This window comes from Heptranchias perlo, chromosome 10 (genome assembly GCF_035084215.1).
Source record: "Heptranchias perlo isolate sHepPer1 chromosome 10, sHepPer1.hap1, whole genome shotgun sequence".
Lineage (NCBI taxonomy): Eukaryota > Metazoa > Chordata > Chondrichthyes > Hexanchiformes > Hexanchidae > Heptranchias > Heptranchias perlo.
Window position 1 is genome coordinate 27,456,053 of NC_090334.1, and position 15,862 is coordinate 27,471,914.

The 15,862-nt window shown below is 40.6% G+C and overlaps 1 protein-coding gene across 1 annotated transcript in view; it reads left to right on the plus strand.

Moving 5' to 3' along the window:
* Positions 1–15,862, plus strand: part of LOC137326363 (RAS guanyl-releasing protein 1-like) — an 87,601-nt gene that overhangs the window by 57,092 nt on the left and 14,647 nt on the right. Inside the window, exons 6-12 of the mRNA XM_067991369.1 lie at positions 1,969–2,122; positions 4,113–4,286; positions 4,936–5,052; positions 8,786–9,061; positions 11,800–11,880; positions 13,480–13,584; positions 15,615–15,724. Coding sequence (XP_067847470.1) covers positions 1,969–2,122; positions 4,113–4,286; positions 4,936–5,052; positions 8,786–9,061; positions 11,800–11,880; positions 13,480–13,584; positions 15,615–15,724 — 1,017 coding nt within the window. The remainder of the gene's footprint in view (positions 1–1,968; positions 2,123–4,112; positions 4,287–4,935; positions 5,053–8,785; positions 9,062–11,799; positions 11,881–13,479; positions 13,585–15,614; positions 15,725–15,862) is intronic.

A 15,862-nucleotide genomic window follows, 5' to 3' on the forward strand; every position in this document is an offset into this window, starting at 1 on the left:
TTCTCAGTTTAGTAAAATTGGCCTTTCCCCAATTAAAAACTTTAACTCCTGCTCTGTATTTGTCCTTTTCCATAACTATGCTAAAACTAACTATTATGATCACTACCACCAAAATGCTCTCCCACTGCTACTTCTTCCACCTGCCCCTCTTCATTTCCTCAAACTAAATCCAGAACATTCCCCCCCCCCCCCCGCCTCTCGTTGGGCTTGCTATATACTGGCTAAAAAAATTCTCCTGTATGCAATTTAAGAATTCTGCACCCTCTATACCATTCACACTGTTTGTATCCCAGTTAATATTAGGGTGGTTGAAATCCCTTACTATTACTGCCCTATTGTTTCTGCACTTCTCAGAAATTTGCCTACATATTTGCTCCTCTATCTCCCTCTGACTGTTTGGGGGTCTATAGTACATTCTCAGTAATGCGACTGTCCCTTTTTTGTTCTTTAGCTCAACCCATAAGGCCTCATTTGATGCTCTTTCTAAAATATCATCCCTCCTCACAACTGTAATTGTTTCCTTAACCAGGTGCCTTAACCCTGCCCTCAAACCAGTACCTCTCCCCTCACTGGGGAAATGTTTTCTCATTCCCAGCATCAGTCATTCCTCTGGTTTCTTTCATATTGGTTTTCTGGGATGAATTATAAGCAGTTTTGTGCCTTGGGCCCATGTCCATTAGGGACTGGGTAAAGACTGTCCAAACTCATTGCACAGAGGACGCTAGAGCTGTCAGAGAGAGGCGACTTTCATCTCATCAGCGTGACTGTATTCAAACTGATGTTGTGCTCAACCAGTCCCCAATTTACATTAGTTTTTAATTGGCTGTAAATCATGTGGAAAACAACAAAAATTAACACAATTTGTTTTGAGTTATTCGTCAATGCTTTGTTAAGAAAGATAGAAGTTTAGAAAACAGAAAGTCCAAATGTCTGCGGTACAATTACACATATCAGATAATCTTTCATTTAAAATTGTGAATGTACTGAAATTTTCAGCTACCAGAATTATTCATTCTGTGGTTCCAAACTACCTCTCTATATCCTGCCAAACACTGTGTTGGGAATCCCCACTGCCTATTCTTTATCTTTGCAAATTGATTCCAATTTCCTGACTGCCTTCTTACTCTTAAAGCACAGCCTCATGAACTTGCAACAATTTTTTTTTTATTATTCGTTCATGGGATGTGGGCGTCGCTGGCAAGGCCAGCATTCATTGCCCATCCCTAATTGCCCTTGAGAAGGTGGTGGTGAGCCGTCTTCTTGAACCGCTTCAGACTTTGCAGGGTCGACTGGGCTTGGTTTGCCTTTGTCGTGTCCGGTGCCTAGTGGTCCGATGCCGGGTGGTCCGTCCAGTTTTATTCTTATGATGCCTTTTCGTAGCGAGATTGTACAACTGAGTGGCTTGCTAGGCCATTTCAAAATATGTATGAGTGTTGCAGGGGTGGGATTTTCTAAACCTGTAAAACATTGTGTCCCTTGCCATTCATGTAAGATGATAAAACTCCAGCCCTATGGCACTGGGCATAGCATTTTACTGAAGGAATGGGAGCAGTAGTATAAAGTGGCATCATTATAGGTGAGGAAACAGCCAGAAACACAGGGAGGGAATTTCCCAGCATCAGAATGGGCAGAAGAGGGATTACTCAATTCAGAGAATCAGTAGGGGTTTGAAGCTGGTATGAGATCAGCAGACAAGCAAGGGTAGACTTGAGGAGGAATATACAGTAAGGGGAGGCGGTCAGAGATGGTCAGACAAGATTGTGGAAATTTCAAAGGAACTGAGAGAGACTTTGATCTAAGGTATGGGGAGAGCAGGAGAGGGTATTTCATTATCATGGCACAGACAGGAAAGGAGATTCTCAGAAATGCAGAGCAGGTGACAGGGCACTCCAACGCAGGCCCCATCTTGCCTAGTATGGTGAACATTTTTGGAAGCAGAATTTAGACCTCTTTGTGTTTACCCAACAGAAATGCACATGACTGGTCACGGAAAATCACTCAGCGGATGAAACCAAACAGTAGCAAAAAACGAAAAGTTTCCCTTCTATTTGATCACTTGGAGCCAGGAGAGCTGGCCGAACACCTTTCCTACCTCGAGTTCAAGTCCTTCCGCAGGATTTCTGTAAGTGTGCAAATCGATTCCAATTTCCTGATTGCCTTCTTTACTATTAAAGCACAGCTGCATGATCCTCCAACAAAATATGTATGAGTGTTGCAGGGGTGGGATTTTCTAATCCTGTAAAACATTGTGTCCCTTGCTTTTCCATATAAGATGGTAAAATTCCAGCCCTAGGCACAGCGTTTTACTGAAGGAATGGGAGCAGTAGTATAAAGTGGCATCATTATAGCTGAGGAAACAGCCAGATTAAGGTCTTGGAGGGAAAATCTTAAGATGGGATCTCGTTTTAAAATGATGTCTCTCTTTTACTATACTGAAAAAGATAAACTCTTCATCAGGTCACTCATTTAAGCCTCACAAATAAATTACAAAGTCAGAAATTGCGATAGACAGTGAAATGATTGATGGTGTGTTGGAAATCACTAAATTCTGACAAAGCTGGCAGCACCAATGAGAGTGTGAAGACAAAGATCCTTACACTCCATTAATGGTGCATTCATACTCCATCAATCAAACTCGGAGTGAATAACTCCCAACTGTTTATAAACCGGATAGCCCAGTGGTGAAGGATAGAATACTAGAGCCTGGCTTTCAGTTGCTTCCAAGCCTTTATTCACAGAACTCCACATTACACACCACCTGAATACAATTAACACTAATTGATATAAATTACATGAATACAATTAACACCAACTTCACCAGGTTTGAAGGATTGATTCATACTGGCACCCCCAAAATCCCATCTGACTGCCTAGTGATTTGTTAGTCAGGTGATATCTTTACATCTGCACGATGACAATACATGTGCATAAAACAGTTTGGGTAATTTTGCAGCAATTAAAAACATTTTTCATATTATCTCCTGGAAAGACAACCAATTGGGGAACAATTTGAGGTATTATTAATTTTTTTCCCTCCCAAGCCCTGCTGAACTTTGCCCTTTGGGACCCAAACTGCAGAAGAGCATGTTTACATTGTGATCTGAGATCTACAGGTCGGGTCTGAAATCACCAGGTACTGGTGTTCCACAGTTGAGTCTGGAGATCGAAACAATCTGTAACCATCTTTAATGTTGCTGTAAAATAATCGCTGCTTCACAGCAACACTAAAAATGGAATGTGGATACATACTTGTTAGAAAGAACATGCATTTATATAGCTCCTTTCATGACCTCAGGACAACCCAAAGCACTTTACAGCCAATGAAGTACCTTTTCACGTGTAGTCACCGTTGTAATGTAGGAAACGTGGCAGCCAATTTGTGCACAGCAAGGTCCCACAAACAGCAATGAGATAATGACCAGATCATCTATTTGAGGTGTAGGTTGAGGGATAAATGTTAACCAGGACACTGGGAGAACTCCCCATCTCTTCTTCGAATAGTGCCCTAGGATCGTTTACGTCCACCTAAGAGGGCAGACAGGGTCTCAGTTTAACATCTCATTCAAAAGATGGCACCTCTGACAGTCCAATCCCTTAGTGCCAACTAGCTTATGTGCTCTGGAGTGGGGCTTACAAGTCTCTGGAGCAGGGCTTGAACCCACAACCTTCTGACTCAGAGGCCCGAGTATTGCCACTGAGACATGGCTCACACCCAGGATTATATTACAGTGGTCCCTCCACAGGCAGCACTAACTCTGGCAGAAATGCTGTGACGAACAAAGCATTACTTGTACCTTTAGTACCACCTCAAGACATGGTCCGCGGTACATTGCCAGAGGCACTTTGCCATTGATAGCTAACATGACCAGCCACAAGCAATGATACTGGACATGGTTTTTTCTGACTGCTTGTTGGTGGAGTGCTCAGGAGGTTTAGTTAGTGCATGTTTTTATGTTGTTGGGGAAGGTTCTTGGCCAAATAATTAGTTGTAATTGTGACTCCAACAAACATGCACTTCATATAGAAGCTGTTTCACAGTATAAAGACAGGATGAGACAAACCAAGTATGAATTGATAACAACCAGAATATAACTGCACGTTGCTTTTTCCAGTTTTCAGATTATCAGAATTATGTGTTGGCTAGTTGTGTAAAGGACAATCCCACAATGGAGCGCTCTGTTGCTTTGTGTAATGGCATCTCACAGTGGGTCCAGCTTATGGTTCTCAGCAGACCTACACCGCAGCTACGTGCTGAAGTCTTCACCAAATTTATTCGTGTGGCTCAGGTATGATGGCACTACTGTCCTTGGTCAAATCTGAGTGTTGCCTGGTAACCATTACTGTCACAGTAAATGATCAAAATATTTTGTGAGTATACAATGCTTCATTGTTAACCCAGTAATCCATGAGGTAGTTAAAAATCACATGAGGTAGTTAAAATTACTGGTTCCCGATATATGGATATTGATAGAAAAAAACAAAGAAATTCAATTAAAATTTGCTTTATCCATGTTTGGCTGTACCATCAAGTATTCTGGGACACTGTAATGTAAGGATACACTTGCAGCCCCAATGTTATTCATTATTATTTTTTAGTATCTTAAGAAAAGTGGCAGATCACATTGAGCCTGAAACTCATGCAACTATGAGAACCAAGTACAAAATGCAAAACTATGAAGAAAGCTATCCAAACAAAGATTTCAACAAAAGATAAAATGTCATTGGTTCATAATTATATCTTAGCAAGGGAATTTTTCTTTAACTTTACTCACAGGAAAATACATGCCCTTAAATATTTTAATAGATTATATATTTTACTGTTTTGAATCCAGGTGAAGGTGTTAATTATAGGTTACAGTACAGTAGATCTGAATCATTGCTGTAACATTCTTCTTGTTTGATTTCGAATGCATTATCATCTTACCTTCTCCACAGAAACTCCAGCAGCTGCAGAACTTTAATACACTAATGGCGGTGGTTGGAGGTTTGTGTCACAGCTCGATCTCCAGACTCAAAGAAACAAGCGCTTGTGTCCCACATGAAGTTAATAAGGTCGGTGCTTTTCTTGAGCGTCTGTCCCTGTTATAGAGACTGGTCTTCACATCATTGTGTGACGTTGCAAGGCTGTTTGTAACTACCTCAAATTTGTTCAATATTGCAATTCTGATTGCAACAACTTTTCTTTGCCCTAACCCCCCTTCTCCTGAAGAGGTGACCAATGCTGGGGTATAGCTCCATGGGCAGCAAGTGCTCTCCGATATCTCATGGCCATTCTTCGTGTATGAGCCTACTACAAGCTATTGGACTGTGGGAGGTATCACGGACAAGCCCAATGAAGTCTTCACCAAATACCCAAAGATATGGAGCTTCCAGCAGGAGACACTTAATAACAATCAGGAATAGGAACCCTGGCTGATTTTCCCCTTCCTAGCTCAAGAGTACTGAGGCCAATTTTTGCATCCTCTACAACTATCCCAGCTGACAACATTCCTCTAATGTCTGACAGCATCATTCCAAGAGGCCTACAACTATTTTTCAAAAAGAGAAAAAGTGCAGCAAATGTTCTGGCCCTTTGTAATTGGCAGGTTCATATCTGTGTCAGGTACAACATAGTAGTTCCATTCTGATATAAGTGAAGTTACATGTTCCTACCTATGTTCTGTATATACTTTAAAAGCTGTCAGTCAGTTGGAAATAAATAAGTAGAGCAAAAGATACACATCTTAACAGAAAATCATTTTGTGTTGACAGGAATGTTTGGGTTTAGCTGCCGTCTGGTTACACTATAAAGTACAAACAGGTGCTAAATATGGCATCAATGAGTAGGTGAAATGTGTTCTATATTCTTCCCCTGTGTATTTGTGCACCTACTGTGGGAAAAGGTGTAAAAAAATTCCCCACACCATATATCCTCTTTAAAAATGACACCTTATTAAAGATTTAGTGTTATCTACTTTATGCCATCTTTTTCAGTTTCAGATTATCTATTTGCACTAAGAAATTAAGATATAAGGTGATGAATAGAAATGGATATTCACCTGATCCAATACGTGCATGGATGTAAGATTCTATTCAATGGACTCGTATAAATTCTGAAAGGGTTCCCTCACTCCAGTACCTATGCTCCTATTTTCCCAGAAATAGCATATTGTATGGTATCAAATGTATTTAATGTTTTAACATGAATTTTAAAAAATTCAGGTAGACTTATGTTGGGGACTAAGGCCAATGGATCTAAAACTGGGTTAATAACAAATACATCCAATTATAATTCCTCAGCAGTCATTGGTGGAGAAAGTGAGAGAGAGAGAAAATAAAAGATAGCACAGATTCTTATCCCATCATGTGGCCTATAGATAGCCTGTGCCTATTGGCAACAATCCAGGCATCGTATCGGGAAAAGACTCAGGCTATTGCAGCCCAGTCGACCTTGCAAAGTTCACCTCACCGACATCTGGGAACTGGTGCCCAAGTTGGGAAAGCTATCCCACTGACTAGTTAAGCAACAGCCTGACTCTGTGGTCATACTCACAGAGTCAAATGTATCATCCAACATCCCAGACTCCTCCATCACCATCCCTGCAGATGTCCTGTCTGAACGCCAGAGGTTGGGCACAATGGCTTAGCCCTGGGGAGTTCTCAGCATTGACTCCTGACTCCATGTTGTCTCAAGCCTTCAAGTTAAACAAGGCAAAGGAAATCTTTTGCTGATTATCACCTACCACACCCCCATTTGAACTGATGAATCAGTACTCTTCCATGTTGAACATCACTCGGAGGAAGCACTGAGGGTAGTAACGGCACAGAATGTACTCTGTGTGGGGACTTCAATGTCTGCCATCAAGAGTAGTACCACCACTGACTGGGATGGCCAAGACACTGTGGGCCATCAGTAGCAGCATAATTATATACTACCACAATCTGTAACATCCCTCACTCCTCCATCACCATCAAGCCAGGAGACAAATCCTGGTTCAGTGGGGAGTTTAGAAGGGCCTGCCAGGAGCAGCGCCAGGCATACCTTAGATTGAGTCACCAACCTAGTGAAGTTACAGCACAAGATTCCTGCGCGCTAAACACCAAAAACAACTGACTATAGACAAATTTAAGCGGTGCCACAATCAACCAAACAAAACAAAGCCCTACCACACCTTATTAAAAATGGTGGTGGACAAACTGACGACTAACGGGATGAGACGGCTCCATGAAAGTCTTTATCCGCAACAATGGCAGAGCCCAGCACGCAAGTGCAAGGGATGAGGCTGCAGTGTCTACAAGCCAAAATGTGCCGAGCAGATGATCCCATTCATCCTCCTTCTGAGATTGCCACCATCATAGATGCCAGTGTCCAGCAAATTCGGCTCATTCAATGTGACATTAAGAAGTGCACAAAACACAGTGAAGGCTATGGGCCCTGACAACATCCCAACTATAATGCTGAAGACCTGTGCACTAAAACTAGTGACCCCCCGCACCCCACCCCTGCACCCCACCCCCAAAGCCAGGTTATTCCAGTGCAGCTTTGACACTGGTATCAACCTGATGATGTGAAAAATTCCCCTGGTTTTTCCGATCCACAAAAAGCAGGACAAATCTAACCCAATCAATTACCAATCTATCTGCCTCGTCCCAATCATTGATGAAACAATGAAGGATTGAGATAGAGGGAGCACCACCCACATATTCATGGGGAGTTGCTTACTTTCCAGGTCTCCAAAGATGGTCATTTTAGACAGGTTTCACTATCATCTACATGAGATCTGCAGGGTATAGAATGGGATGGAGTGAGGCTCAATCTTTAAAGGATCACATTTTCTGTCTCCCTGCTAAATTACAAGCAGACCAAACATGGCTCCTGCAACAGCAGCAGTAAAACAGAGAGCTCTTCAAACAAAGGGGCTCCAGCTTCTTACCAGAATAATCAATTGACTCCTTTAATCATGTATAAACAAATGTCTAATAAAATAATATCCCAAACCCATATAGTTACACAGTTCATTTGTGTCTTTTGCTTTATTGAAATAGAGCTTCCAAAATCAAATAACACTAAATAATGTGATGTTCAGGACTGTTTAAAAAAAATTTCACTTGTTAAAGGAAACAATTAAAAACATTGTTTTCACTGAATAAAATATATTTGTTTGTTTGTTCAGATATAAATGTTCAACATAATCACCCACAATATTGAAAGTATAAGTAACCTTTTATAGGAGTAGAAATGTGTCTTGGGCGGTAATGCAAAACAGGCAGTATCGCTTTGGCCGCCTGTTATACTGTGTCAGAAATTTAGCTCCATTGAAGTCAGTGGAACGGAATATTGGGGCGGGTGTGGGGGTGTGTGTAATGTTAATTGTATCCATGTGATTTATATCAATTAGTGTTAATTGTATTCAGGTGGTGCTTATCAATTGGGGACTCACTTGTATCCATTTATAGGAGAGCTAATCTAGGGTGTGGGGTGTGTGATGTTAATCTCTGTGAATAAAAGCTTGGAAGCAACTGAAGACCAGGCTCTAGTATTTTATCCTTCATCACCTGGCTATCCAGTTTATAACATAAAACAGGCAGCTGATGTGATATCGACCGTTTTGTACTAGCGCCCAAGACAAATTTCTACCCCACTGTTTTTAATTCTATGCTTTCGTTAGGCATTCTTCCCACCCCCCTCCCCCTACCCTTCTCCCCTGCACCTATCAAAAAGAAAAACATATGGTTAAGACAAATGGTTCATTTAAGTAAGAACATTCAAAGTCACTTATATGTAACTCTGGGCTTTTCAACTTAGGTGATGAATGAAATGACTGAGCTGCTCTCGTCCAGTGGAAACTACAACAACTACCGCCGCGTGTACAGCGAATGCACAGACTTCAAGATCCCTATTCTAGGCGTCCACCTGAAAGATCTTATCTCACTACACGAAGCCTTGCCAGACTGTGTTGAAGATAACAAGATTAACGTACACAAACTGCAGACTCTCTACAACCACATCAACGAGCTCGTCCAGCTTCAGAACACTGCACCTCCTCTGGAAGCAAACAAGGACCTGGTGCACTTGCTCACAGTATGTCTGCCTTTACTTTGATAGTGGCGAGGCCCATCTCCTGATAAACAATCCTAAGGTCCACTACTAGTAGAGGCAAGAAAATGACATTCCAAACACTGGGGCATAAGGGTTTTCAAAAATGGCATTATAAATGTAGAAAAAGTACACAATTAGTGTCATTAATTAAGTGAAACAAGCTGATCCATACTAAGTATTTCTTCAAAGAGTATGAAAGATGAATTGCAGAAAAGCACCAGTAATATAGATTCCTTAAAGAAAAACCTAATATTTGGTTCAAATAGTTGGTTCTAATCCTCAAGAACAAAGTATAATTCTGTAATTTCTAATGTCTTATTCTGCACAAATCCTGAGACCGATGCTGGATGCTGCTAATACATTTACCAGACTATTGCTGCTTATATTGACATAAGCTCACATTATAACTATCCGAGACTGTAACTGGAAGCTTTATAACTGATCAGAATAGATAGTGGTCCATAAGCCAACCAATTCAGAAACTACTGATCCGCAGCTATGGTCATTATTAATAATACCCTTTGTTCTGGTCGTCTGGGAGGCTTCTAAAATTTCTATCTCTTTCCCCCCTGAAAAAACCTATCCTTTTTAACACAAAAAAATAAATGTTAAAGCAATTACATAAGAAACCTTGTGAAAAATGCCAGTCTAGATTTTGCATGTGATAGCTTTACACTGAAGTGTGCAAAGTAAGACTTTAAGGAGGTACCATCTTCAGGCAATCTTTTTTATTCATTAGTTCAAAATCATATAACACGGCGAAATTAATTGCCTCACAACTCATCAGCAGGTCACTTGCATGTGATTTCTTTTTGACCAAAATGACACGTGAACTTTTTCTCAATATTTTAAAAAGGCTTTGCCAAACACCTTTTCCATAAGGGCAGAGCCCTTTAAAAACTGTCAACCTTTTCTTTTTGCGGTCCATCTAAAGTGCATGACTAGCAATAAAATGAACAACTCATGCAATATAAAATGCACTTTATATGTTGCTGCCTTACTTTGACCTCACCGCACCACTTCCTTTGTGCTTCTACCCACAGTATTAAACTGAGCAGAACTACTTGCTCTTTTGTAATGGTGCACTTTGAAAAGAGAATTGGTGAATTTAAATTTAAAATGGATGGGCATTAATGTGATTCCACTGTTCCCAGCAGGTTCACTCACACTCTAACCAGCTCCCTTTTGTATTTGTGATGCTGCCTCCAGGAGATTCAATGCTTGAAGAGAGGGCAGAGAGCTGGTGAAAGCACAGTTCCCTATTGACAGTGCAGAATTTGCCTGGAGCCTGCTCCATAGCTGTTATTAGATATAATCACACAAATTCAAATAGTGTTCTTTTAATGCAGGACCTTATTAGGAATTATTACCCTCTGGCCAGCCCATTAGGACATGTGAAATATAGAATCCAGTTACTGATAATAAATCATCAAAATTCTAATCGGTCGCTAATGCCCAGTAGCTTCAGACTGGGCACCCAGTTAAATTGCATCCGTATTAAATTTTGAATATTATCATTTTCCAATGATATCTGTCTATTTATTACACAATGTAATGCCTGACATAATTCAATACTAGGTTTTATAGACACACTTTTAAAATTGATCTGTTGTTGAATAACTTCCCCTCTCCCACAAAGTGCTGAGCAAAGCATAGGCCCTTCTCCTTAGGGAGAAAGAGAATATTGGAGCACGAGTTGTCGCCAGAACACACTTTGTGCACCTCCTAGCTGCCTGCTCAAGAGCAGCACTAGAGGAAGGTTGGGAGATGTTACCCCCTGCCTATACTCTTAGTCATAACTGCTGTGGGGGGAGGGGGGGTAAAAGGATAGATGCCCACTAGCCCTGATGTTGGATACCAGGAGGGAATTGCTCAAGGTAAGAAACATGATAAGTTTGCTTTCATGCAGCAATGAAATAGGGAATAGTCACACTTTTAACAACACGTGTGCATTAAGCATTTGTTTTCCAGTAAAGTTATCGAGTGCTTATAGTGGACAATAATTTGCTGTGTGGTACGTCTGTTTGAGATGTGCTTTACCAGTGATCCTGGTAGGAATATTCTTATGCTGAACACAGTGTTTCTATGTTTTTAAAATGCTGGGGAGCCACTCCCAATGGTTTAGAGGTATAACCTCCATCTCTGAACTCATTCTTTGCTGAACTCAAATGGTGCAGCTGTAGAGACAGGACAATTAGCCACAATGCTTCTGGATTAAGATAGGGAATACATTAGTCAGGGTATCTGCTCCTCATCTCCTGCTGCGTTAGTGAATACCTAGTGAGGATAGGATCAGGTTTGGCTCTGATGTCCTCTGCAGTCAGATAGCCCATTGGCCCTCATTGTCACTGCTCACATGAATAATGTTCACCGGGACGAGGTCTAATGGCCTGGCGTGAGGTGCCTGTGAAATTGGACCCCAATATTCTGTATCTGGGCTCTTTAAAAAGCTTTTGGTAGTTACATGAAGTGTGACTGCTACAACTATTATTCTAACATAAGCCTCCAGTAACTACTGGTGTGTTCTATAGGTGTTTGGTATAGTTTGAATAATCAATAAATCATTAATTGAAATACTTAAGTATAATAATTCTGAATTAGCGGGTCTGTCAATTTAAAATAAAAGGCACATATCGAAAATGAGTCATTTTATAGCGCAGTGAGTTAAAACTAAAATCATTCATTTGAAACTGTGTAACTGATACTCTGCACTGTTTCAGCTCTCACTGGACCTCTACTACTCAGAAGATGAAATTTACGAGCTTTCATATGCACGTGAACCGAGAAACAATAAAGTTCCAGTAAGGAAATCTCCTCATACCATTTCTATCACTTGATGTTGGTACTTCACACTGAATGCTATGTTGTGACTTCCATTACTGCTGATTATAGCTGTGATCGTCTTGTCAGAGTGTTTGATCAATTATATTGCATGAATGTGCAGATGGAGAAATTTTAAGGACAATCAGGTTTGATCATATTCAAATCAACTGTTCTATGGCTCTTTACGAATCAGTAATTGCTATCGGTCTGAAAGCAGATATTGCGTATCTGGGAATCTTTTCATTAAAAAAACTCTAATACAATTTGGTAGTGTAACTCAAAATGGGGACATGAACAAACTCATTCTGTATTTTTTCTCAGGTTTTATAAATATTATATGGGGTGAGCTGTAATCCCAATTGAGAAGCTTAAGTGACCTGAATTGATCTATTTTGGGATTATCTGCAAAATATTTGAATTTAATATTCCATGACGGAAATTAAAATTAGAAAAGATGACTAATGGGCGGCTGATCCAATATTGCCCGTTTTACACTATTGCCCAAAATCAAAATTATCCCCAGGTAGCTTCAAGTTCAGACATGTCTGCCTGTTTAAATAATGCTGCAGTACTTGCCTGGCCCCCTGTGCAGGTGTGCACCATTTTTCCTGTCCAACAGAGGGTGATCCAAATTAAGGCAGTTTAGGATAATTCACTGACTACCTGTTTCCTTGAAAACAAAATGGCACAAAGCATGTGCAGAGATGTTTCTGCATAATAATACCAGCAGTTTACCCACCTTTATCGAATGTCCCCATCGACATGATTATTGGGTGTGCAGCTGTCAATAGAGCTGTTGTGGCAAAGCTACTCTATGGTTTTTTTTCATAAAAAGCAGTCACGGGAGTAGTGGGAGACAACCAGTGGAAGTCTACTAATGGGGCTGATCCTTTATGTCCTAGTGTGGAGTATGTGTTCATATTTGCTGGGCATCTAGAAGCAGTGTGCATGCACTGCTTGCCAATCTAGTTAAGAGGTTGAACGATGAATCCATATCTCTGGAGTCTATGGTTAAGTCTGCATTAGGTAGATGTCCGTCAACAGTTGAGGGGTTACTTCTGTATTCCCTGTTGTCTCATCGTGAGTAGATTTCAGACAGTCGATGGAATTACGTGCAGGTGCCTAAAAGTGCTGCAGCCTCAGTTTCAGACTTCACAGAGACGCAACTTTGAAGTCTACCAAATTCCAAATAAACTCATCCTAGATGGATGATCGATACAAAATTGGAACTGTTACAGGATACTTTTACAACAAATTTATTAATTACTTAACAACTGAAATACAATATTTGTCATGAAAAGGAAAATCTGCTTTGTGACTTATCGAAGATCATAATAAGTTTAAAACCGGGAAGACTCAGCATGTAGTAACACTTGGCACAAGTAACTTACCCCAGAAGATTAATATTCAATTAATAATGGACAAAACAAATTTTGTTTGAAATTGTGTCAGATTCTCAGAATTACTAACTGATTAAAGTAACCAACAATCATATCAACAATTGAAATGTATCTTTTTCCCATGGAAGGTTTGCAATTCAAAGATAACGTGTAGCTCTTTATGACTGTATCTTTTAGCCAGCAACACCTTGCAAGCCACCCGTAGTAGCGGACTGGGCCCCTGGAGTATCACCAAAGCCTGATCCCAAGACCATCAGTAAACATGTTCAACGCATGGTTGATGTAAGTTTTTCCCGAGTACAATGCTGTGCCATATTTCTAGTAGCTAGCTTTCTTTTCATAGTTCTAACACAGTAATTACTGACTTAAATTCTAAAGAGACAGTACAGATACATCATGTATCCATCATTAAGCAACACAATATTTCTTCACAAACATTTCTCAAAAAGGTACAGATTTCTAACAAGGTTAAACTTAAAGAATACCCAATGTTCCCAGGATCACAGCTTCCATTCTAAGGAATTACAGAGAAGCTTCCCAACACCAGGGAAGGAAAATCAGACCATGAAACCTTTTCTTGGGGTTCCAATTTTTTTTATTGTATCTTCACACTCTTCCCTTGGAGAATAGTGTGAACTAATGGAAGGATTCGCAGACTGATTAACAGTCTGACAGGCTGCGACATGAACAATCCTTCCATGGCCAAAACTAGCTTTATACCAGCTGATAGCGTGGTTAGTCCTATACGGCGGGAGGGTTTTATGGGCTCACACAACCCATACGATGAAGAAGGGCCACCCGCACCCACCGGACGCAGGTATCCTGCTGGATGTCAACCCAGATTTTATAACTGTTGTCAGCTTGGTAAGTTAAGCCATGTAGTTTGTCTAACTGAAATGAAAAAGAACGCATTTAGTCCATACTGGCACAAATTTGGCAGAACACTAATTAAAACCTCAAATTTCTGCTACTGTAGTATTTTGCTGTATTCTCTCAAAGGTTCGAAAATGTTTTTATGGGGAATTAATTTTTTAATTAAAACATTTTAAACAGGATAATTTTCAAACAATTCAAGTTTCCAAATGCAAATTACATCAAATGATACATGAGAAACAGCATTTTGAAATTTGACTTACAGTTCAATATTTACAAAATGGATATCAATCATTTGGTAATATATGGTGATGACATAAGATTAGTGGCGGACCCAATGGAGGGGGGGGGGAGAATCGGGGGGGGGGGGGGGGGGGTCATTTTAAAGCCAGTCGATACAAATTTGGAGGGCCACCTCCATTTCACTCCCACGAATGTCTGTTACCCATCTTCGGCCTCCAGGTTCTGCCTGCAAGTCCATGCGGTTCCCAGCTCAGCTTCGAACTGGGTAAGTCGGCATTCCCTAGTTCCCAGCTCGGTCACCTTCCTGCCAAGTTGACCAAATCCTGAGTTCGACTCCCGCCCCCCTCCGAAGTCAGCCAAACCTAACTCCGCGACTGCACAAGATTTGTATCATATGATCACTCTTGTGAACCCTACTTATATATAAAATCTTGAATAAAATCATTAAATTATTTCTACCAGTCACTACAATCCAGTGTAGCAAGGCACATCGCGATCATCTGTGACACTGTGGGTTGCTACATCAATTGATAACATGCTGACAGTCACTAAAGAGGTAGTTTTTAGCCACTGTTCCACATTTTGTTTTTTGAAAGCTGAATTCATGGTAAACTTTGGTTGCATGAAATGGTCTGTGTTCTCACTGGCCATTGGCATTACAACATTCCAAGCAAACAGTTTTAACACTTCAGTGGTCATTTTATAAGGGAAGACTATGACAACCTGCGCACATAGTACTTAATGACATGGATCGGTCGTTTGTTAAATTATGGGCGAATCTGATGGGTGTCGCCACCCTCACTGTGCTACATCAGAGCTGGATCTGTGAAGTCAGAAGGATCACAAACAGTAACAGAAACGTATAATAAAATGTAAATTGGGTATGGATGCACAGAGTCTTGTGGCTTCAGTTAGTTCTAAGGTGTCTAGAGGGTCCAGTACGCCAGCGTTAAAGGGGAAATCATTGCTATAGAGGCAGAGTCGACATGAGCTCTGTCATGATGAGGTGCATGTGACACAAATAACATCATCTAGTCTTGTCATACGTCAACAGAAGGGGAAAGCTTTCCTAACACCTTTACAGGGCAACAATACCCTTTAACATTAAATGAACATGATTACTGGTACCATTAGCGAACACCCATTTCCTTTATTAGACTGTTTGATGTATTTATTCTTTTGCTTTTCCTATGCAGTCCGTCTTTAAAAATTATGACCACGATCAGGATGGCTATATTTTCCAAGAGGAATTTGAAAAGATTGCTGCCAGCTTTCCGTTTTCCTTCTGCGTGATGGACAAAGATTGGTAGGTACAACAATTTTAGAATGGTATAAAATACTGCAGTGATGTGACAGCGAGCCTCAGAATAGAACCAATTGTTAGAAATAGGCATCATGAATCAAAAGGCTTGGCTGTTTGAGAGTGGTACAGTCATATCTCAGC